At 38.3% G+C, this 25,838-nt stretch overlaps 2 protein-coding genes across 22 annotated transcripts in view; one reads left to right on the forward strand and one right to left on the reverse strand.

Moving 5' to 3' along the window:
- The window catches only part of DNAJC24 (DnaJ heat shock protein family (Hsp40) member C24), a 78,797-nt gene extending 74,178 nt beyond the window's left edge, over positions 1 to 4,619 (forward strand). For all 3 annotated transcript variants that reach the window (XM_012096148.5, XM_004016366.6, XM_012096147.5), the window contains one exon: positions 3,110 to 4,619. In XM_012096148.5, the coding sequence (XP_011951538.3) occupies positions 3,110 to 3,240 (131 nt within the window). In that variant the 3' untranslated portion in view covers positions 3,241 to 4,619. The remainder of the gene's footprint in view (positions 1 to 3,109) is intronic.
- Positions 1,483 to 25,838, reverse strand: part of IMMP1L (inner mitochondrial membrane peptidase subunit 1) — an 89,797-nt gene continuing 65,441 nt past the window's right edge. For 18 of the 19 annotated variants that reach the window (XM_004016367.6, XM_042233311.2, XM_060400039.1 and 15 more), the window contains 2 exons: positions 5,662 to 5,772; positions 1,483 to 4,823 (listed from right to left, as the gene is read on the reverse strand). In XM_004016367.6, coding sequence (XP_004016416.1) covers positions 4,755 to 4,823; positions 5,662 to 5,772 — 180 coding nt within the window. In that variant the 3' untranslated portion in view covers positions 1,483 to 4,754. The remainder of the gene's footprint in view (positions 4,824 to 5,661; positions 5,773 to 25,838) is intronic. The other variant, XM_060400040.1, reaches the window with a different exon arrangement.

The following is a 25,838-nucleotide window of genomic DNA, read 5'->3' on the forward strand; positions in this document are numbered from 1 at the left end:
TGGGGTGGCAGAGTCAGACCACGACTGAATGACTAACGTTTACTGATAAAAGAAACATGTAGAGTTGGTTTATTTAGTTGATTGTTTTCCCAAGACCAAATCTGGTTAGAGAATAAATACAAAGCAGCTGAATTTTTTTTCTTTTCTTTTCATGGCATATGATGAGATCTAGATGTTAAAAAACGAAGTTATAGGATTGAATGAAGATATGTGGTTCCAAATAGGAAAAGGAGTACGTCAAAGCTGTATATTGTCACCCTGCTTATTTAACTTATATGCAGAGTACATCATGAGAAATGCTGGGCTGGAGGAAGCACAAGCTGGAATCAAGACTGCCAGGAGAAACATCAATAACGTAGGATATGCAGATGACATCACCCTTATGGCAGAAAGTGAAGAACTAAAGAGCCTCTTGAAAGAGGAGAGTGAAAAAGTTGGCTTATAGCTCAACATTCAGAAAATGAAGATCATGGCATCTGGTCCTATCACTTCATGGGAAATAGATGGGAAACAGTGGCTGACTTTATTTTGGGGGGGCTCTGAAGTCACTGCAGATGGTGATTGCAGCCATGAGATTAAAAGACGCTTACTTACTCCTTGGAAGGAAAGTTATGACCAACCTAGACAGCATATTAAAAAGCAGAGACTTTACTTTGTCAACAAAGGTCTGTCTAGTCAAGGCTATGGTTTTTCCAGTAGTCCTCTATGGATGTGAGAGTTGGACTATAAAGAAAGCTGAGCACCGAAGAATTGATGCTTCTAAACTGTGGTGTTGGGGAAGACTCTTGTGAGCTCCTTGGACTGCAAGGAGATCCAACCAGTCCATCCTAAAGGAGACCAGTCCTGGGTATTCTTTGGAAGGACTGATGTTGAAGCTGTAACTCCAATACTTTGGCCACATGATATGAAGAGCTGACTCATTGGAAAAGACCCTGATACTTGGAAAGATTGAGGGTGGGAGGAGAAGGGGATGACAGAGGATGAGATGGTCAGATGGCATCACTGACTCAATGGACATGGGTTTGGGTAGACTCCGGGAGTTGGTGATGGACAGGCCTGGCGTGCTGTGGTTCATGGGTTTGCAAAGAGTCAGACACAACTGAGCGACTGAACTGAACTGAAGATATTTGATTATAAGAAGTATCTGATGCTAGTAAAATAATATGATCAGTAATTATTTTTCAGTGACAGTAAAATGAAATAACCAGTGGATCAGAGATCTTTCAGGTAAAAGAAACACGTATTTCAACTTATCAGGAAGATGACAGACTTGTAAAATTTCCACCATTAGTAGGCAAAATGTTGCAGCATATTGCCTCCTTTGGGCATCTCACTTCAGTGATAGTCCTTTTGGTTCTTTCATCATGTATAAACACGAAACAGGCACACATACATAGCCCCCACAGAAAGACCATAGTGTTTGTTTATATATTAGGTTGGTGCAAACAATTATAGTTTCAGGCCATGAACTTTAAATCATTATTACCAGGCTAAAATACATCTTTATTAATCAAAATAGGAACCATTACAGTCAACACATTTTTTGCCAATGAAAATGTTTGTGTATTCCCATAGCATAAAAATCCATGCTTCAGGATTCAGCGAACTCTTGGAAAGCATTTTCTGCATCCTGCTGGTTATGGAAGCATTTTCCCTGCAAACAGTTGTCAAGATCCTTGAAGTGGTGGTTGGTTGGCAAGAGGTCAGGTGAATGTGGTGGATGAGGCATAACTTCGTAGCCCAGTTCGTCCCACTTCTGAAAAGCTGGATGCGAGATGGTGCCGTCAGTGGTGCTGTGGAGAACTGGGCCCATTCTGTTCACCAACGCTGGCTGCAAGTGTTGCAGTTTTCAGTGCATCTCGATTTGCTGAGCATACTTCTCAGATGTAATGGTTTTGCTAGGATTCAGAAAGCTGCAGTCAGACTGGCAGCAGACCACCAAATGGTGACAAAGGACTTTTTTTCTTTTGGTGCAAGTTTGGCTTTGGAAAGTGCTTTGGAGCTGCTTCTTGGTCCAGCCACTGAGCTGGTCATCACTGGTTGTTGTATAAAATCCACTGTTCATCTCGCATCACCATCTGATCAAGAAATGGTTCACTGTTGTGTAGAATAAAAGGTGACACTTCAAAATGACGATGTTTTTAATATGCAATGAGGCATCCACTTATCAAGCTTTTTCACCTTTCCAATTTGCTTCAAATGCTGAATGACTATCAACGCTGAGTTCTTCAGCAACTTCTGTGGCTGTTAAGAGGATCAACTTTGATGATGGCTCTCAACTGGTAATTGTCAACTTCCGATGGCCAGTCACTACGCTCATCTTCAAGGCTCTCATTTCCTTTGCAAAACGTCTTGAACCACCACCGCACTGTACATTCGTTAGCACTTCCTGGGCCAAATGTGTTGTTGATGTTGCGAGTTGTCTCCACTGCTTTACAACTCATTTTGAACTCAAATTTGCTTCTTGTCTAACATCATTTCCCTAGTCTAAAATAAATATAAAATAAACAGCAAATAATTATTAGCAAAAAAACATAAAAGTGAGAAATGTGCATTAAAATGATGACCACATTTAGAATGTATTCCAATATCAACCTTGCACCAACCTAATATTTTAATCAGAATTATTGAAATAGTGTGATACCAGGAGATAGGAATCTGCTAAATTCAGCTGTTTTTTCTGAAGTGATATACTGCAGGCAAAGGGATGCTCCTTGACAATAAAACAAGTAGGGCTATTTCTTTTTCCTTCACAGTAATACTTTGGATAAACACTGTGCAGAAGAATATAAAATTTATATGAATCTTAAAGAAACATAAGACTTCAAATAAATTTCATTGATCATGTCTGAGCATCTCTTCTCCCTGATATTTTTGGCCTAGCATTTCATAGTTTCCATCCTTCTCCTCCACAGGTAATGACCTTTTAGTAACTAATTTTTAGAAGCACTGCCCCTATACATTTTTTTCATTTTTCATTTAAATATATTTCATATTGACAGATCTTTCATTTTGCATTTTTGTAAAATAGTTGCACTTTTTAAAAAGGTTGTTAATTTACAGGAATTTACATGTATTTACATGTAAGTGTTTTTTATTTTCTTTGCAGATGATCATTCCTTTTCTCTGAGCTGTCGATGTGGCGGAAAATACAGTGTTTCAAAGGATGAAGCAGAAGAAGTTACGCTGATTTCTTGTGATACATGTTCACTAATTATCGAACTCCTTCATTATCACTGAGATTGTTCACTAAGTGGAATTCTTTAGTGTATTCAGACACAGGGAGGATAGGCCACTACACCCTTGTCCATTCAAGCAAATGTATAAAGCTGATAAAAAAAAAAGGATTTCTTTTTTTTTGTCAGCTCTATTTTTGCAGAGAAAAGATAAGACTGTCAAGCAGAGGCTACCTGGATTAAGAGAAAATTAATTTCATTCATATGTATTTATATTTATAGATCACAAGAAAGGGGTCTTGAATTTAAATTTATATTAAATAAATTCCCACCTGAAAACTTTATTATTGGTTCATTTTCCTACTGGTACAAAGTACAAATTTTCCTTTCTTCGTGTATGTATGTCTCTTTTAATGGGTCATGCTGCTGCTGATGCTAAGTTACTTCAGTCGTGTCTGACTCTGTGCGACCCCAGAGATGGCAGCCTACCAGGCTCCTCCGTCCCTGGGATTCTCCAAGCAAGAACACTGGAGTGGGTTGCCATTTCCTTCTCCAATGCATGAAAGTGAAAAGTGAAAGTGAAGTCGCTCAGTTGTGTCCAACTCTTTGCAACCCCATGGACTATAGACTACCAGGCTCCTCCGTCCATGGGATTTTCCAGGCAAGAGTACTGGAGTGGGGTGCCAGTGCCTTCTCCATTTAATGGGTTATAGAATCATCATATTCTTTTGTAGTTGCTATGTTTTTGAAGTAACTTGATATATCTAGCTGCTAAAGTAATAACACCCTTTATACAACTCTCTCAAATCTCAGGTCATTAGGTTAGAATCTTTGTGAATAACATGTAAGCCTAGCTTCCCCATGATGAAAGCTGAATATGGATATTCATTAGGTTATCTCAAAGTTAATAAAGTGGAATGGCAACTGTAGAAAGAAGGGTAGCCCTGGAGTCAGAAAACACGGCTATTGTGTGGCTGGTATGATGAAATGGACTTTTTAAGTGTGTTGTTATTGATTATAGCTAACTATAAAGACTTTGATTTTCTGTATATTTACTATTCTATATACAGAGTAAGTCAGAACTCATTTTAAAAAATTTTAAGAAATCTTTTATGGGATCACTGAAACTTTCTTCCTTAATTTCAAATAACTGAAATGACTGAGCCAAGCGTGTGACGTAGCAGCTTTTTATTAGGTTAAACTCTTGGTATTTATTATTGGCTTGGACTTAATAAGACTAGTTACTACTCTACCTTGTGAATGTAGCTAAAGTATGAGGCATATTCAAGAGGAGTAAATTATTTTCATTATACCTATACAACTAAAAATTTGAAAGTAAGGTTGTTCTAGGTTTTCCCTAAAAATACTTTTATATCTAAATTTAGATGACTTACTTTTTATATGTTTATCCATATATTTTGAATAAATATAGCTTCCAGAGTGTGTGGTGCTTATTCTTTATATTTAACAATTAAAAATAACTAAAATTGATAACAAATAGTTTATTAGTAAGTACATGGTTTTAGTGACAGTAAACTCATTTGAACAGAATAATCAAATCAAGAGAATAAATGTTTGCTACTCATCAGAGAATCTGTGACCATTAGGGCTGTCACGTAGAAATCCAAAATCATTCAGAGGCCAAATCTGTAAAATCAAATGTGATTGAAGACAATTAGTAAAGCAATGTTATAGCATCATCATATTTCCCTTGTCACCCCTTTCTCCTTATTCTACAACCAAGAACAAATTTTCCACATCAAAATAACACTGTAGAATGTAAACCTGTATTTGTGTACATATTTAAAATCTAAAATGTGGAACATTCAAACATATAAGTAATAAGATGTTTATGTGTGTGTATTTTCTTTCACTACTGTTAAAATTAACTGTAAGCCTAAGCACTTAAGTATAACATCTGCATAAGTGTAAAAAAAATCCTGTAAATTATCCAACAACACCAAGTACTCATGTCTGTTTTTCTCCTTACTGCCTGTGACAAAATGGAAAGGCCAACAATAACAATAATCTTTACTCTGACTCAGTGATTTACTATAGTGATGCACAGACTCCTACTAACTTACTAACAACTTACTAACAATTGGGACATCCCTGCATTCCAGCTAGCTGGACTCTAGACTGCTCTTCTACAAATGCATATTAATATGTGCCCTGGGTATGAATATGGTTAGAAAAGTTGTATGAGAGAAAATTAAAATTTTGCAAAGTTAAAAGCTTCTTATGCTACCACTAAAGTAATTTGAACTTCGTTATTCAAACAAAAATATTCTCAATTACCTGTCATAATGGGGGAGTGGTAATGTTTATTATAGCTATTAAGGTTAACATGTTCCTACGGTGTAGTCATTGTAACAGCCTAAAGATTTCAAAGATCATTTGAAAGAAACCGTTTTTTTTTTTTTTTCTTGTTTTTTACCCCAGCTCAGAAAAGAAAGCCTGCATTTTAAGCAGAAAACAGTAGTACCTTAAGGAAGATTCGTCCTGTTATTAGTCCATATGGAACAGGTCCATAGTACCTGGAATCTGCAGAATTCTGTAGATTATCACCTTCTAACCAGACATGACCCTTTGGCACCTAGAATTGGAGAAGAAAGCACCCGCTTTCAAAACAAATATGGATGCTATGAATAAAAAAATTATATGTCTTTTGGAGGTAGCAAGGAACGTCCTAAAGTTCTTTTGTAAAATATAGTCAGATCCTATGGTTTGCATTTTTGCTATTATCTCTGGCAAAATAAATTTTACTAAATATTAGTAAGTAGTATTAATATTTCAGCTTTTAAAAAGACCTATCTCTTTTGCCACATGGTTCCCAAACATTAATTTGTTATACAAACCCCAAACTGAGGTTATAAGAGATCAAAACAGTGTGACAGGGTCATTAATTTAATAGACTTCAAAAGAGGTCATTAGGATGTTGACTGAAAATGTGCCCCCCTGTCTCAATAACAGCATAAGCAGGGCAGCCACTCACTCAGCAACATCCTGGGGCCAATACCAAGGCCAGACCTATTAGAATGTTCATGATGAACTAAGTGGTAATTGATTGTGACATCAATTACAAATAATCTCATCATTTTATTGGAGTGGGCTTGTCAGAATTCTAATTAAGATCCTTGTTCTGCCTTTGTACAGGCCATATCTTCAATGTATTATATACTTCAATAATGACCATCAAGAACTAGAAGGACCTATTATAAAATCATCAGTTGTGAAATTAATGATGGTGACCCTCTACTAAATGAAAAGATCTTATATATGTCCCATGTATTAACTGGTAAATAACATAAAATTTTTACTCGATGACAATCATAAGCATATTTAGAACATGTTACTGTAAAAAAAAAGTCCTGTGATATGAGACATTTGCCTATTAATGTCTATTAATATAAACTTTAAAAATTACTCTCTACCAATTGTTTTTAAAATTATATTTTAAAGTTTCTTTTTTTTTTTTTTTTTACAGTTTTTGTTAACCCAAGAAAGCTGAATTAGTGACTAGCCAAAACGATCTATTGGGAAGGAATTAATTTTCACTATTCTTCTATTACTTGGGAACCTTATGTGAAGAAAAATAGTCCTACTAGGTTTAATAAGAAATGACCAACTTTTTAAATGTCACAATTTGTTTTTTTTAAAAACCATCTTTTAGAGCTGTTAGGTTCACAGCATGGAGAAAGGTATGGAGATTTCCCATATGCCTCCCACCCCCACACATGCATGGCCTCCCTATTACTGACATCCCCCACTAGAGTGGCATATTTGTTACACCTGGTGAACTCACACTACCATCATAATCACCCAAAGTCCCATAGTTTACTTAGGATTCACTCTTGGTGTTGTATAATCTGTGAATTTGCGGAAAAGACTCTGATGCTGGGAGGGATTGGGGGCAGGAGGAGAAGGGGACGACCGAGGATGAGATGGCTGGATGGCATCACGGACTCGATAGACGCGAGTCTGAGTGAACTCTGGGAGATGGTGATGGACAGGGAGGCCTGGCGTGCTGCGATTCATGGGGTCGCAAAGAGTCGGACACACTGAGCGACTGAACTGAACTGATGACATGGATCCTCTACCACAGTATTATACAGGATATTTTCACTGCCCCCCAAATCCTCTGTGATCTGCCTATTTCATTTCTCCCCCCACCTCCACTGCCATCACCTCTGAATTTTAACTTCTGGAAAAATTAATTTGTACAAGCATGTAAAATATGAAGTACACTTTACATCAGATACAATTTTGGAATGTCTATTTAGAAATATTAGCCCAAAATGAATCAAGCTAAATATTTTCCTTTAGATACACTTAAATGTCAAATCTGTTTGAAGAGAAAGAATAGAAGTGTTTTGAAAGAATATCAGATATTGTAAGATCATTAACTCCTACTGGTAGAACTACTGTAGGTTCTAGGGACAATAGCAAAGTTAGTTCATACCTATATAATAAGTTGATTTATGTGCTGTGAAGCATAATGCTGCTCAAATAGAAAAATGAGTACATCTCAGGTCACAAATGAAAATAACAAAATAGTATACCTGGAAATAGTATATGTGGGCTTTCCAGGTAGCTCAAATGGTAAAGAGTCTGCCTGCAATGCAGGAGACCTGAGTTCGATCCCTGGGATCTCCAGGGAAGATCCCCTGGAGAAGGGCATGGCAACCCACTCCAGTACTCTTGCCTGGAGAATTCCACAGACAGAGGGCCTGGCAGGCTATAGTCCATGGGGTCTCACAGGGTCAGACATGACTGAAGCGACTAAGCAGCAGCAGCATAAAGTACACAAATCAAGGGAGCAGCCTCATCACCGATGGTACCTTTAATAAGAGCTTCTCTATGAACAGGAAGACCTTCAAGTTTGAGTCTTAAAATCAGTCACCTTTGGTGACCTACCCCTCTATCAATTACTCACTATCAATTCATTATGTTTGAAATTAGTTTTGGAACACATACTGATTTTTGATATGGGGTAACGGTGTACACTTTATAATCAATTTTACAGACATATACTTAACAGTAAAATGGACTCATTTTAAGTTTTGACAAATGTGCACTCTTGTGTAATCACTTACTGCAATCAAGATGTAGAACATCACTATCATGCCAAGTTCCCTCCGTTTCAGTCAACCTCCCAACCCCTATACTTCGTACTAGCAACCAGTGATCAGTCCCCTGTTTAACTAGAGACTAGTTTAACTTGTTCCTAAATCTCATACAAAGGAGACTACACATTACATACTATTTTGTGTCTGGCTTTTGTTGAGCGGTTTTTAAATGATTAATACATGTTACCTGTATCAGTCTTTCATTTCTTTTTACTGCTGAATATTGTTCAGTTGCTAAGTTGTGTCCGATTCTGTGACCCAATGTATTGTAGCTTGCAAGGCTCCTCTCTCCAGGCAAGAATACTGGAGTGGGTTGCCATTTCCTTCTCCAGGGGATCTTCCTGACCTGGGGGGTCAAACCCGTGTCTCCTGCACAAGCAGGTGAATTCTTAACCACTGAGCCACCCGTGAAGCCCTTCTGAGAATATCCCATTGTAAATCACAGTAATTTTCCCCATGAACCTGTTGATGGATATTTGAGTAACCTGCAATTTTTGGCTATTACAAATAAAGCACTATGAACACTGATGTATACACATCTATTTTTTTCCAGTAAATATGTAAAGGTGGAATTTCTGGGTCGTAAGTGTATGTTTAAACTTTTCTAAAATAATACCATTTCACATTCCCAAAACCAATGTGTGTGTGTTTCTGTTGCCTTATAACCTTGGTATTTTCCGTTTTTAAATGTTTTGCCTGTCTAGTAGGCTATTTTGTTATCACACTGTGGTTTTCACTTGCATTTCTCTTTTCCTTGTACCTATTAGTGTATCTTTTGTGAAATGTCTACTGGAAAATATTTTGCTCATTTTAAAACTGGATTATTATTCTTCATTTTAAGAGCTCTTTATATACCTTGAGTATAAGTTATTATTTCTTCACAATCTAGGATCTTTATCTTTTGCATTTTCCTACCTGCTGTATGGCAGAAAGTGAAGAAGAACTAAAAAGCCTTCTGATGGAAGTGAAAGAGGAGAGTGAAGAAGTTGGCTTAAAGCTCAACATTCAGAAACTGAAGATCATGGCATCCGGTCCCATCACTTCATGGGAAATAGATGGGGAAACAGTGGAAACAGTGTCACACTTTATTTTTGGGGGCTCCAAAACCACTGCAGATGGTGACTGCAGCCATGAAATTAAAAGACGCTTACTCCTTGGAAGAAAAGTTATGCCCAACCTAGATAGCATATTCAAAAGCAGAGACATTACTTTGCAAACTAAGGTCCGTCTAGTCAAGGCTATGGTTTTTCCTGTGGTCATGTATGGATGTGAGAGCTGGACTATAAAGAAAGCTGAAGAATTGATGCTTTTGAACTGTGGTGTTGGAGAAGACTCTTGAGAGTCCCTTGGACTGCAAGGAGATCCAACCAGTCCATTCTGAAAGAGATCAGCCCCAGGATTTCTTTGGAAGGAATGATGCTAAAGCTGAAACTCCAGTACTTTGGCCACCTCATGCAAAGAGTTGACTCATTGGAAAAGACTCTGATGCTGGGAAGGATTGGGGGCAGGAGGAGAAGGGGACAACAGAGGATGAGATGGCTGGATGGCATCACTGACTCGATGGGCGTGAGTCTGAGTGAACTCCGGGAGCTGGTGATGGACAGGGAGGCCTGGCGTGCTGCGGTTCATGGGATCACAAAGAGTCAGACACGACTGAGTGACTGAACTGAACTGAAAGACCATATAAATTATACTCTTAAAATTTTACTTGGTTCTTTCTTCTATTTAGCACTTCTTCCCTTCTTATGTTTACCCTCTAGATCCTTGAAAGTATTTATAATTAATGTTTTAGAGCAGGTGTCCCCAAGTTTCTAGGATCTAATGCCTAATGATCTGAGGTGGAGCTGATATAATAGAAATAAAGGGCACAGTAAATGTGTTTGAGTCATCCTGAAACCATCCCCTGCGATCAGTGGGAAAATTGTCTTCCAGGAAACTGATCCCTGGTGCTAAACAAACTGGGGACCACTGTTTTAAGAGCACATGACTATTAATTCCATTATCTCTGTCATTTCTGGATCTATTTTTCTTCTGTCATGGGTTTCATTTTCCCACTTCTTTACATATCTAATTTGTGACTGAGTTGAACACTCATTTGTTGAGTGGATTTTGTTTTCTTTTAAGACAGTGTAGATACAGTATACTAATACATATATATGGAATTTAGAAAGATGGTAATGATAACCCTGTATGCGAGAAAGCAAAAGAGACACAGATGTATAGAACAGTATTTTGGACTCTGTGGGAGAAGGAGCGGGTGGAATGATTTGGGAGAATGGCATTGAAACATGTATAATATCATATAAGAAACAAATCGCCTGTCTAGGTTTGATGCCGGGTGCACTGGGATGACCCAGAGGGATGGTGTGGAGGGGGAGGTGGGAGGGGTGTTCGGGATTGGGAACACATGTACACCTGTGGCGGATTCATGTTGATGTGTGGCAAAACCAATACAATACTGTAAAGTTAAAAAAAAAAAAAAAAGACACACACACACACACAAAGACCGCGTAGAATGTTGAGGAGGTCTGTTTGGTTTTTAGAAGGCAGTTAGGTTTGTGAAGTAATGCTCAAAATTCTCCAAGCTAGGCTTCAGCAATATGTCAACTGTGAACTTCCTGAAGTTCCAGCTGCTTTTAGAAAAGGCAGAGGAACCAGAGATCAAATTGCCAACATCCGCTGGATCATGGAAAAGCAAGAGAGTTCCAGAAAAACATGTATTTCTGCTTTACTGACTATGCCAAAGCCTTTGACTGTGTGGATCACAATAAACTGGAAAATTCTGGAAGAGATGGGAATATCAGACCACCTGACCTGCCTCTTGAGAAATCTGTATGCAGGCCAGGGAGCAACAGTTAGAACTGGACATGGAACAACAGACTGGTTCCAAATAGGAAAAGGAGTGCATCAAGGCTGTATATTGTCACCCTGTTTATTTAACTTCTATGCAGAGTACACCATGAGAAACGCTGGACTGGAAGAAACACAACCTGGAATCAACAATGCCGGGAGAAATATCAATAACCTCAGATATGCAGATGACACCACCCTTATGGCAGAAAGTGAAGAGGAACTAAGAAGGCTTTTGATGGAAGTGAAAGAGGAGAATGAAGAAGTTGGCTTAAAGCTCAACATTCAGAAAACAAAGATCATGGCATCCGGTCCCATCACTTCATGGGAAATAGATGGGGAAACAGTGGAAACAGTGTCACACTTTATTTTGGGGGGCTCCAAAATCACTGCAGATGGTGACTGCAGCCATGAAATTAAAAGACCCTTACTCCTTGGAAGAAAAGTTATGCCCAACCTAGATAGCATATTCAAAAGCAGAGACATTACTTTGCAAACTAAGGTCTGTCTAGTCAAGGCTATGATTTTTCCAGTAGTCATGTATGGATGTGAGAGTTGGACTGTGAAGAAGGCTGAGCGCTGAAGAATTGATGCTTTTGAGCTGTGGTGTTGGAGAAGACTCTTGAGAGTCCCTTGGACTGCAAGGAGATCCAACCAGTCCATTCTGAAAGAGATCAGCCCTGGGATTTCTTTGGAAGGAATGATGCTAAAGCTGAAACTCCAGTACTTTGGCCACCTCATGCAAAGAGTTGACTCATTGAAAAAGACTCTGATGCTGGGAAGGATTGGGGGCAGGAGGAGAAGGGGACGACAGAGGATGAGATGGCTGGATGGCATCACTGACTCGATAGGCGTGAGTCTGAGTGAACTCTGGGAGTTGGTGATGGACCAGGAGGCCTGGCGTGCTGCGATTCATGGGGTCGCAAAGAGTCGGATACGACTGAGCGACTGAACTGAACTAAGTTTGTGAATCAGCTTATTCCTTTCAAGCCTTGTTTTTAAGTTGGGTCTGTCATACTGAATATTCCAAGGGCTAGTCTAGCCCACTCCTAAGGCATGATATTCCATGGTCTCTTCTGGATATTCAGTGAGCCCTGTGGCTGATAAAAACTCCAACAACTCTCAGCCCTGTGTGACCTCTGGAAATTGCTAGGCTGGTCCCCACCAGCTGTTCTTCGCTCAGTCTCTAAGTTTCACCATGCCTGCTAAGTTGCTTCAGTTGTATCTGACTCTGTGACCCCATGGACTGTAGCCTGCCAGGCTCCTCTGTCTGTAGGATTCTCCAGGCAAGAATACTGGAGTGGGTTGCCATTTCCTCCACCAGGAGATCTTGTCGACCCAGGGATCGAACCCGGGTCTTCTACATTGCAGGTGGATTCTTTACTGTCTGAGCCACCAGGGAAGCCCAAATTTCACCATATGCGGACACAATTCAGTGTTGAGCCCCAAATCCAAGAGAACACTTGTGCATATTTCTCAAGATCATTCTGTGGCTCTTTTCTCCCTAGTGGTTTGATGCATAAATTCTAACCACTTAAATGTCCCTCTGCTCTAATCTCTGTTTCCTCAACTCAGCAACACCACTGTCCTTTGATTGAATTTTCCTTCCTCGGAACCTCTGAAAACTGCCTTAAAGGGAGAAGTAGGGGAAAATATAAGGTTTGTTCGTTTCCCTTCCCCCAGGAATCTGTCTTGTACTGCCTGCTGTACACCGTCTGAAAACACTTATTTTACAGTTTGTCCAATTTTCCAGTTCTTTATGGAAGTAGAGCAAGTTCAGCACCAGTTACTCCATAATTGCTAGATGTTCAAATTATCTAATTTTTAAAGTCTTTTTTTTAAGCATACCTCATAACAATATGAAGAGAATCCTTCTAGTTGAGAACTAAAAATTTTTATGTAAGTAAGGTGTGATTTTGCATCTCTACCTTGCTTCCCCTTCAGGGGCATCCCCTGTATGTTTTCATTCTATCCTTTGCCTATCAAAATCTCAAAAAGATTTGCCAAACTCAGCAGGCCATTATGTATAAGCAAGGAAGCTGAATACGGTATTGCTTGCATCTCAAAATTGACAATAAATATTCCTCAGTAGGCAGAAGTTAAATTGAATTTATTTATAGAATAGTCACACCCAGCAGACAGCAATAGAAGGGCTTGGGGCTTCCCTAGAGGCTCAGTGGTAAAGAATCTGCCTGCCAATGCAAGAGATGTGGACTGATCCCTGGGTTGAGAAGATTCCCTTAAGAAGGAAACTGGGTCTCTCCCACTCCAGTATTCTTGCCTGGAAAATCCTATAGACAGAGGAGCCTGGCAGGCTACAGTCCATGTGGTCACAAGAGTTGCACTACTACACAACAATAGGACTTACACGGATACCGTCAGTGAAAAAAAATTACAGGGTATACTTAGGTATAATTACTTTTTAAAAAAGCCATAAAGTTTTATGTATTTCAAAATTTACATTTTGGGGATCAGTATGTATTACTTGAATAATTCAATTACATATATGTGTACATACACATATATGTGTCTTAATATGCTTAGTTATTTTAGTAATACTTGTACTTTTTAAAAAAGGGGAACATTGTCCATCACAATGCAGGTCATGAAGAGCTTTACTGAAGTAAAAACAATTTTTTTTGCTTTGCTTGTGTGGAAACAGACCCAACTTCCAATCCATACAGCAGGCGCTGCTTCTTTGCACAGTACAAGTAAATGACTGCAATTATAATACTGTCACTAGACCTCTGGGTAACTGAGTCTAGCTATGAACTTATTTATTTAAGTAAATATAAAGTACAACACATTTTTGGTATGGGTTCAAAACTTAAAACCTGACTTTTCTGCTCAGGTGAGTGGAGTGGAATGAAGCAATGAACAGAACAAAAATTTCCTTTCTAACCCAAAACACAGTTATTGTCTGTTGGATTAATCTATATGTTATCACTATGTTCAAAATTCAGGTAAGAAAAAATTCTATAACAATATTATTTAATAAGATATTAACAGATAAAATAGATTAAAATATATTTTAAATTATTTGTAAAAAGCCATTATAACTTTCCAATTAAAGTGGAACTCATATTTATAATAAATGTTTTACAAATGGCCAAAAGTGGAAATCCTAATTCCATGTCTTTGTTCCTCATTTCGCATAACGAAAACTTTTAAAAGTAGCTAATTGCTTTTTCTGTTTGTACTTTTGGAAATATGCCATGACAACTTGAATGAATGCACAAAACTGAGTAAGAATATATGAATATATGTCTACAATGCCAGTTAGAAATTTTTGCTCAACTTTGAATTTTCCCAGTGTCTCAGATATAGCTAGCTTTAGGGCTAACTTTTAAAGCATTAAAAGAACCCTTAAATTATTCTTGGTTTTTCCTTTCTACGTCAGAGGTTTACCTCCTGAGCTATGATAAAACCTAATCTCAGGGCAGGACAAAAGAATCAAGCCTCTGGTTCTCAGCTATACTTACTGAGGTCTAGTTAAGTGCCTCCTTTATAGTACAAGCAACAAATGTAATTGCCTCATGGCCTGCGGGTGTCCACTGAACAAAAGCAGCTTTTGTGAACCAACCCACAGGTGTTACCTTTCTTGATTCAAGTGAAATCTGATGAAAGAGTCCACAATATCAAATAACACATTTACTAAACTGTAATCAAACTTATTATTCGATTAAGGAAAGACTGATTAAGAAAAAGTTCTGACTAAAGAGTAAGATATTTGCATGTTCAACCTTTCAAAAGTTTAAAAAAACAGGAAATCCTAGTAAGAGACTGATTTTTAATTAACTCTGTTTGCCAGACATTTAAAAATTTACAGTCAGCCAAGGCAGGGTATGCACTGGCCTTATTATTGTTCATGACTCTTTAATGGTTCTTCTAAAATGGCTGTGAATGTAAAGAAAACAATAATTACTGAAGAAACAAAAATCATAAAGGTAGTAAGGGGAGGGGTAAAGCTCCTGAAATCCTTTTTTTACATGATTTTTTTTTCCTGGAAAAAAGAAAAGGAGAGGCATACAAAATGTAGTCATAGTAAGATGGTATGCACACAAACTAGCGGAGAGAACGCTTGTGAAATGAGAGAGTTTATTATATAGTTTTAAAGAACTTCACACACAGCCCAGTATTTGTATGACTCATGCAAGGGCAAAACTGGGAACACCATCAGTAAATAATTGTTGGAGTTTACCTTCCTATATAAACCACCAAAACGATCAAGACATGTATGTCAAAAAGAGAAACATTGAATCCCCTGAGAGGCAATCATGTAGTTCTTTTCAAAACTGAGAAAACATTATTAATCTTTAATTTTGTAAAATGGGGCTGTTCCAAGTGTCAGTTATGGATGGGTATCTTTGAAACCAAAACTCAAGGAACAGTTTCACTCAGATTCTATTTTTAATGACATTCTCCTTGCCACAACTTTTTGCCTATACTTGTCTCGCTGAGTAGACTATCTGGGGAGGGAAGTGCTCCCAAATGCGTGACTAAGGGATTAACATGTATAAGGTCCAGGTGAGACATGTTAACACACTGATTATTTCAATGGATACTATTTCTATGCAGTCCTGCTTCTTTTTCTCCCCATTTAAATTCTGACTTATTACTATACTATCCCACATCATTCCCAGGAGCTGTTATTGTCTTTCCCTACTTAAAAATGGTGCCACTTTAGGTTCATACTAAAGAGGAATTTACACAAAAGTTCTAGTAGGCTACACCTACAGCACTGGGGTGAGGGTAATGATGAGGGACGCTTTCAACCAACAGGTTCTCTTTCATTACTGAGCATCTCCCTGCTGAGCAGGTTTAGAGCTTAGTCTAAGACTTGACTTGCTCATTCTCATAGCTATTGCAAGCTAAGCTCCTTCATCTTCTCCTTCAGTACTCAATACCTCCATCCAGCCTAAATAGGAATCTCTGGGGCTGAGTTCAAACTGTAGCTCTGACACTTACTAAACACCTTGGACAGGTTATTTAAACCTCATCTATAAAACTGGGACTAGTTAAATGCCTTACAGAAATATTCTAAAAAACAAGTAACACATAAGGTTCCTGGCACCCAGTAAGCACTCACTAAATATTAGCTATTGTTATTAACATTTGCTCCAGCTGCTGGATGAATGACGCCTGCTGGGCTTTCTTTGTTCCTGATTTTTTATGCAGTCTATCCAGTTCTCTGCAAAGTGAACTGTGCTTTGCAATTTCACTTTCGTTATGCTTTTGGCCTTTTTCTTTTACACTGTATTCAATTATATAGTTCTGGTACTAGCCAAGACTTTGAATTGAGTCCATTATAATTAAAAATGTATATTAATTTTGAATAGATGCCATATTAATTATGCCAACTGATTTAATGGAATTTAATGAAATTCAGTTTTTAAGACCAAATCATCCAAATGTAGCAAAGAACAACATTTTTAATATTTTAATAGGGATCTTTTCCAAGCAATGTTTATTGACTATCAAATACCTAAGCTCTTCCTTATGAAGCATTTACTTCTTCAGAACCATCTACCAACTTGTCAGAAGGCAGAGGAAGGGGGAAATGGTTGGGACTGAAGGCAATAAATAGGCCCTTTCATCCAATACTAACATCCCAATCCTACAGGCTTTTTTTCCCCTAGGACAATGGATTCGGAGAAGGCAATGGCACCCCACTCCAGTACTCTTGCCTGGAAAATCCCATGGACGGAGGAGTTTGGTGGGCTGCAGTCCATGGGGTCGCTAAGAGTCGGACACCACTGAGTGACTTCACTTTCATTTTTCACTTTCATGCACTGGAGAAGGAAATGGCAACCCACTCCAATGTTCTTGCCTGCAGAATCCCATGAACGGGGGAGCCTGGTGGGTTGCCGTCTATGGGGTCGCACAGAGTCGGACATGACTGAAGCAACTTAGCAGCAGCAGCAGCAGCAGCACAATGGATTATTTCACTCTCTGACTTCTTTTTTGTTCTATATGTAACAAGATTACCTGCTGTGTATTTGGATTAGTATTTAAAAGAAGTACCTTACATTCTCATTTCAAAACTATGTCAGTACTCTCATTTTAATATAGCCCGATGTCCACTCTGGTTCTCATAGTCCAAAAGATGAGCCTAATTTAATGAAACAGAACATAGTGGTAAATATGTAAATAGTGAGTTTTCTCATGTTCACAGAAAAAGTCTAAATAATTAGTAAATCAGATGCTTACTATAAAGAATATGTGCTAATAGGTTTCCACCAAATATTCCCACCAAATTATTCCTGGGACTTCAAATAATTCTTCCCAGTCAAAACTCATCCCTATACGGATTTATTCCTGTAGATGAATCTCCGTATCTCTTTTCAATTTCTTATGGCCCCAATGCATAACTGCTTCATACAGAGATTGGCTAGAAAACTGATTTACACCTGAAATGGAACTAGAAATAAAAGATTCAAAGTATTCTTGAACTTGGTATACTAAGGCCTTAAAAAAAATGTTGTGCTGCATGATTTCCTTTGATAGATACTTCTCCTTTTTATGTTTTATTAAACAGAATTCTAATGTCCCATACCCTGGAAGTTATTTAAAATAATATGTAGCTTTGTGAATACAAAGTTGCAAAATAGGCAGATGGATGACAGATGATTTTTTTTTTCTGAGATAATGTTAAGATATGAAGAGAATAGCTAAAGGTCTTTAAAAAGGTTGATCTCTGGGGGCTGAGAGCATCAAAACATTGTTTTGACTAATAAGACATCATGAAAATACATTGCGGACATCAAGGAGGGAATCGTATAATATCCAGACATCATTCTGGGAAAGCACTTGTTTTCTTCTCACTTCAATTCCATTGCCACTGTACTCATTTTAAGTACACTCAATCATAGGCTTATTATATAGGCTTCCAGAGTACTCCAAAACTGACCCCAAGTTTCTGGCTCTAGCAAAGAGATAGATGATGCATTTCTTCAAACATCCAATCATGTTTAGACATTCTCCTAATCTTTCTCCGAACTTTCACTGCTTTCCATTCTTAATGTTATTGTCTCAATTATGTCTTACGGCCTATTTATTAACTGGGCTTCCTGCCTCTGGCCTCTCCTATTCCAATCATCCTTTACTAAACTATCCTTGATTAGCCTATATTAGTATCAGGGTGATCTCTTAAAAATAAGTCTGATAATGTTACTCCAGGACTTCCCTGGTGGTCCAGTGGTTAGAACTCTGTGCTTCCACTGCAGGGGCATGGGTTCAATCCCTGGTTGGGGAATTAAGATTCTGCAAGCCATGTGGTGTGGCCAAAATAAAGTCACTCCCCTGCTTGAGACATACAAGGAATTCAACCCTGATTACCTTTTCACTTTTATCTCTTTTTGCTAGTCATCCCTCCCCACTGTATGTCCCAGATGTAGGAACTTATTTTTCACAGCTGCCCAAAGCACAGGGCTGCACTCTCCCTTCTAGAACCTAAATATGCTGCTTGCTTGGATAAGGATCTTATCCAAGCTCCCACTTAACCTTTAGAACTTCAACTTTTACCTCTCAAGTCTGGAGTAATCCTATCCACCCCAGTGTAGATGAATATCCTGTTACACCATTTGTAATTCCTTGTCTGCTCCTCCCACTTGACTACAAATTCTTAAAGCTGTATTGTTCAACGTGGTAGCCACTAGTAACATGTGACCATTTAATCTTACAAATTATATAAAACTAAAAATTTATTTCCTCAGACACACTAACCACATTTCCTATACTCAACAGCCACATGAACCTAGAGGCTACCACACTGGACAGTGCAGATATAAATTATTCCATTTTTGCAGGAAGTTCTATTGGATAGCCAGCAGGCAGGGACTTACCTACTTTAACATGGTGGAGACCCTCAAGTAAATGTTCAGTAATGTTTGGAATTAATAGAATTAGTGAATTCATGAATAAATAATAGGAAAATTGTGAAGTTATTGTCGGCAAATGTGCCCACCCCTGTAGCCTCTAAAGGCCTTTTGCTGAAGTCTTCTCTCCGTCCTCCCAAGTCCAGTAGTTTCCCCTGCTCCTGAGGCACAGTCTCATTAAAGACACCGCCTGGTGCTGGGATTGTTTTGGGGTTAGGTACATTTGCAGTTAGGGTCAGAAGTCCCTATCAGTCTATGTCCCCAGACCTACTCTGACTTTCTTTACATAAGGGAAGTCAAATTTCAAGCCTCTTCTGATGACAGAAGGTTTCTCTAATCCTTCCTGATTTAGAGATTTAAACACACAATGTAGAGGAAGTAGATCAGAATCTTGAGTTAAACAATCTTAGAATTCTCAATTACTCACCCTATAGTTTTAAGTACTTGTTTCCCTTCCCTGTTGGCTCTGTATGTGTATTAATAGTAGGGATGTAAACCAGCTATGCCAAACTAAACAATTCTTATGAAAATTCCAATCCAGGAGGAAAGTACATTCAGATATCTAGGTGAGCAGTATCATGGCTTGTAATATCAGTATTTTCCAGCTAATCTACTATCTTCAACTGTTTTATAACATGCATACTTGCTTTTAAATCTGTAATTCCTCTTTTCCATTCTTATTTTAGGTAAAGACTGGTAGAGTGAGAATGTTTTTATAGATTAAGTGGGTCATAGAAACCTGTAAGATTTTAATTACCCAAAGTGGTAAGAGAAGAATTTCATTCAGTTGTTTATTTCAGAAGACATTTGACTATATTCCACCTGGTCAACGGCAGCTTTCCAGAAGCCACTCAGAACACATTCTCTTTACTACTATCAGAGTGCAAGTCTGCCTAGATGCTTACGTTGAACAGTAGCATTACAATTTCGTTCTTAGTAATTTTTCACAATTACTTTTAAGCAGCCTAAGTGTATACAGGTCTCATATAACATGTAGGTAAGACTACATGTAGTACGGCATTTTACTGAATTGCATAAATGCCTCCCCAGAATTCCACCAATGGCACTGACTGTCCAATTCTGAGTGGTTAAAATATTTTCAGGTGAGCAAAACATGCGAGTTTCAGGAACAGTTGCTACTATTTCAACAGAAATGTTGATTTTCACAAATACATATACATATTCAAACACATATTAAGATAAAATACAGTTCTATAAAATAATATTTATAAACTACATATTATCGTTAAGCTAAGATCAAAATATTCTGAAAATGTTCAGGGAACACATCAGAAAATGCTTAAGTACTGAGGGCCTCAAAGATGATTCTTTAGTGTTAACATCAGAAGAAAAACACCTCAGAATTGTAAACACTAAGTCAAATTTATCTTCAGAGTTGTGTTAGCTATAGGATGAAAAAGTCACGTCATCTCCGCAGTGAACTTCACTTAGCAAAAAAGTAAACAAATTTCCTCTGCATCAGCTGCAATCAAGGCATTAGCAGTATGCCATGACTGATTACCCTGGGAGCCGTTGCTGAGAAATGGATGTGAAGCACAGGTTTTTATCACTATAGTCTGCAAAAAGCAAGTCCCTTGTTTAGATATCCTAGTTGTAATAAGTGACATTATTAGGTAGTTCTTCTATTTAAATGACATAAGGATTCAGTGTATCAGCAGCTTATAATAAATAAGCCCTTTCAATCTGAGGAGTCCTCTCCCTATAAAGAAGTACTTTTGCTGTTTATAATACAAGTAGCAATAGAAGACCATATGGTTGTGACTTTTAGCTAAAGTAAATGACATTTAAACAAACAGAAAAACAGCATTAGGATATTCGAAGATTTGGACTATAACCTGAATACACAGGACACACTGGGAGTTATCAGTGTTTATAAAGTGCCCATTTTCTAATGTGTTGTCCAATTAAATTATTTTTCAGCTTGCAATTTTATATAAATACTGAGAAGTATACAGTAAAACAGCTTTTTACCAGCATCTTATCCCATTTCAAAGTTTTCTTTTTAAGAACACTATAGACCAGAGCATCCTTAGAACATTTAATCAGTTCTTTTTGAAATGTAAAACTCTATTTCTTACATTTCTGCCAATAACAAGGTTATAAAGGTATAAAATGTTATAAATTGTTACAAAATGTTATAAATAAGTTACAATAAAGTATACTGTTACTAACATATTCTATAATACAAAAAGAAAAATGTAAGAAAAGAGCAAAGTAGCCAAGATGGCATGGTCAGGCGCTCTTGCCCCACAATTTGTAAATAAAGATTTTGTAACAGTTGAGATCACTGATAGCATTGTGCATGCTCATCACGAGGTACTCGGTAGTCCACAGGCTACTGCTGGTGTGTAAGCATGTATATATAAGCTTCACCTGGAACACCCTGGTGGACTATGTTATGGTTATGTTTTGGCTGGTGCTATGGCTGCTGTGTCAGCCAGGAGAGAATAACATGTGTGCAATTCCTATGGCTCCTCCAGTCTTCTTCCAGGCTCTTAGCTCCCTCCTCGCCTACCCTGGGTTTAAGGAACAGTGCACAGAGTGATACAGAGTGAGACAACTGGCGTAGTTGGCAGGATCAGCAGACAAAATACTGCATTTCTCATCTACCTACTCTACTGTGGTAACAAACCAGGATTTGATGAACATTTCACCTTTTGTGTATGACGCTGGAATCCATGTTATCGAGAACCAAAAAGCTTTATATAACTTGAAATTTGATAGGTCAAAAATAAAAGTAAAAGAAAAACTTCTAGTAAGTACAGATGTTTTCTTTAACAGTAGCAGAAGATTGCCATGTTTTAACTACAGGAAAATACTGAAATCTCCATAATCATATTTCTACTACCATGCTCCTTTCCAATACAGAGCGGCCACTATGGCTGAAAAACTGAAATTCAATAAATAGAGTTTTAATTATTTGAAAGATTTAGAAAAAAAGATTCTTCATTTTATAATAACCAACCACTGGAAAGCAGTTTACACTTAAAGGAAAGTTTACCAACATCCAGTAATAACTTATCCATCCTTAAGCTGCCAACCAATAAAAGGATCAAAAGAACAAAGTATCTGCAGAATAGTTAAATATGTCCAAACGTACATCATTTCTACTGAAATGCAGAAAACTCTCTTTACCACACCACTTAATTAGTGGGTACTACATGTTGCAAAGGCAACTTTAGCCTTCATAGTAACAAAACTGCCATATCATTTCTGGGAAATTATATCTTCCCTCAAAATGAGAGTAAGGTAGTAAGTTCAAGGTACCTCAGGTTCCACCATTCCTTTAGAAGAGCCAGACAAGACCAAATTCAGAGTACTCCAAACTACGTTGTTCTGAGGCAGGTGAATTTTTAGTCTGCTCTAATAAAAGGGCTAAAATCTATCAAACAGAAGTCACTTAGGGAAATAAACATTTAATCAGCACAATGCTATCCTGGCACAAAGTAACAGGGGCATGCCAGTATTTTCTACAACTTTCACCTGCAATTATGCAAGATGGTCAAGTAGCCCTACCATGGAAGTAGCTGGAGTTTTCAAGTATTCTATGAAGACTAGGATGAACACAGATTGGCCAGTTCAGTATTAGCATACAGTATGCTGAAGTACAGGAACATCTATATCACTGAAAAATAGAACATCATGCACTTTACTCCAGAGCAAGTCTGCACGAGAAACCAGAAGAAACTGAGTAGAACAGAAACTGAAAGAAAACGCCATCAGACTCTAGTTATATGGACATCTGCCTAAACTTCAAGTATTTTTAAAGTATCTACCAGATGCCAAATAAAAGATTAGGAGTTGGGGAATTAACTGAGATGAAAACAAATCCCTGCCATTAAGAATCTTATATTCTAGAGCAAGGGTCAGCAAATTTTTCTGTAAAACGCCAGACAGTGAAGAGCCCAAGCTTTGCAGGCCATAGAGTCTCTGTTATAACTCAATTCTGCTGTTTTAGTGAGAGTCCCAGACCATACATAAACGAATGAGTGGGCCTGTGTTCCAATAAAACTTTAAATACAAGAAAAAGGAGCATGAAGGGTGTGGGTGTTCTAGGCTATCAAAAGGACCATGGCTTTTATTATGAGATGGGAAGCTACTGGGCTTTTGGGGCAGAAGAGTCTAACATTATTTCTATTAAAAAGCATCATTATTAAAAAAGGATGATTTCAGCTACTATGTGAAGAGTCAGTTCAGTTCAGTCGCTCAGTCATGTCCGATTCTTTGTGACCCCTTGAATCGCAGCACGCCAGCCCTCCCTGTCCATCACCAACTCCCGGAGTTCACTCAGACACGTCCATCGAGTCAGTGATGGCATCCAGCCATCTCATTCTCTGTCGTCCCCTTCTCCTCCTGCCTCCAAACCCTCCCAGCATCAGAGTCTTTTCCAATGAGTCAACTCTTCGCATGAGGTGGCCAAAGTACTGGAGTTTCACCTTCAGCATCATTCCCTCCAAAGAAATCCCAGGGCTGGTCTCCTTCAGAATGGACTGGTTGGATCTCCTTGCAGTCCAAGGGACTCTCAAGAGTTTTCTCCAACACCACAGTTCAAAAGCATCAATTCTTCGGTGCTCAGCCTTCTTCACAGTCCAACTCTCATATCCATACATGACCACTGGAAAAACCATAGCCTTGACTAGACGGACCTTAGTCGGCAAAGTAATGTCTCTGCTTTTGAATATGCTATCTAGGTTGGTCATAACTTTTCCTCCAAGGAGTAAGCGTCTTTTAATTTCATGGCTGCAGTCACCATCTGCAGTGATTTTGGAGCCCCCAAAAATAAAGTCTGACACTGTTTCCACTGTTTCCCCATCTATTTCCCATGAAGTGATGGGACCAGATACCATGATCTTTGTTTTCTGAATGTTGAGCTTTAAGCCAACTTTTTCACTCTCCACTTTCACTTTCATCAAGAGGCTTTTTAGTTCGGAAAAGTTGGGAAAGATAAAAGCAGAGAGAGAAGATCAGAAGTTATTACAAGAAAACAAGAGTAAGATAAATTTGTCTTGGACCAGGATGCAGCAGTGATAGTGGCAATGTGTGGTCGAATTCTATTTACAAGATATCAGTTCAGTTCAGCTCAGTCACTCAGTCATGTTCAATTCTTTGCAACCCCATGGACTAAAGCACACCAGGCTTCCCTGTCCATCACCAACTCCTGGAGCTTGCTCAAACTCATGTCCATCGAGTTCGGTGATGCCATCCTCTGTCATCCCCTTTTCCTCCTGCCTTCAATCTTTCCCAGCATCAGGGTCTTTTCCAGTGAGTCAGTTCTTCCAATCAGGTGGCCATAGTATTGGAGTTTCATCTTTAGCATCAGTCCTTCCCATGAATATTCAGGACTGATTGCCTTTAGGATTGACTGGTTTGATCTCTCTGCAGACCAAGGGACTCTCAAGAGTTTTTTACAACACCACAGTTCAGAAGCACCAATTCTTTGGTCCTCAGCTTTCTTTATGATTGGTCCAACTCTCACATCTATACATGACCACTGGAAAAACCACAGCCTTGACTAGATGGACCTCTGTTGGCAAAGTAATGGCTCTGCTTTTTAATATGCTGTCTAGTTGGTCATAGCTTTTCTTCCAAGGAGCAAGTGTCTTTTAATTTCAAGGCTGCAGTCACCATCTGCAGTGATTTGGGAGCCACGAAAATAAAGTCTTTCACTGTTTCCATTGTTTCCCCATCTATTTGCCATGAAGTGATGGGACCAGATGTCATTTTGAATGTTAAGTTTTAAGCCAGCTTTTCACTCTCCTCTTTCACTTTCATCAAGAGGCTCTTTAGTTCTTCTTTGCTTTCTGCCATAAGGTGGTGCACCTGATTCCAGCTTGTGCTTCATCCAGCCCGGCATTTTGCATGAGGTACTCTGCATAAAAGTTAAGTAAGCAGGTTGACAATATACAGCCTTGACATACTACTTTCCTAATTTCAAACCAAGATATAATCATCATGATTTACTAATAGATTGGATGAGAGGGTGAAAGAGGAAGAGAGGCAAGGATGATTTCAAGGTTTATGATCTGAGTGAGCAGAAGAATGGAGTCGCCTTTCAGTGATTGCGAATATGTGAGGGAGGATCCAGTTGTGGAAGGAAAATCAGGAGTTTAGCTTTGGACATACTAAGTTCAAGAGGAAAATATTAGACAGACTATTAGATACATGATTCTGGACTTCAGGAAAAAATTTGTGGTTGATATAAATTTAGAACTTAAATTAGACAGTATTTAAAACTTTAGGACAGGATTAGGTCACCTTATGTGTGCATATATAAACAAAATAAGTTTAAAATACAAACCCTTAGTTACTCCAATATTTGGAGGAATCAACAAAGGACACTCGGAAGAAGCAGAAAAAGGAGAAAACCTAAAGACAGCGGTATTCCTCAAACTAAGTGAAGCCAGGCCTGAAGAACAACTACTTTAAATACTAACAGTAGGTCAAGTGGAAGGAGGACTGAAAGTTGACCACTGGATCAACAACAGAACATTCCTGAGAACCGCTCCAGTGAATTCCCAGGGATCAAAGTCTAAGTGGAATGCATTCAAAAGAGAATATAAAGCTCACAGGGGAGTTGGTAAGTATGCACAACTCTTTCCTAAAGTAGGACATGGTGCCCAAAAGGTCTGTTTGTTTGGATAGGAGGTTTTATAGCATGATTGTTTGCTAATACGAACTTACTATATTTCAAAATGCCTAACTGTAACACAGTTACACTATGAATTAAAATCACAGCTTTGAACTATCACACAATGTTATCCTGAGAAAGAGTATAAAGTGTTCTT

This window comes from Ovis aries, chromosome 15 (genome assembly GCF_016772045.2).
Source record: "Ovis aries strain OAR_USU_Benz2616 breed Rambouillet chromosome 15, ARS-UI_Ramb_v3.0, whole genome shotgun sequence".
In the NCBI taxonomy this organism is placed as follows: Eukaryota; Metazoa; Chordata; class Mammalia; order Artiodactyla; family Bovidae; genus Ovis; species Ovis aries.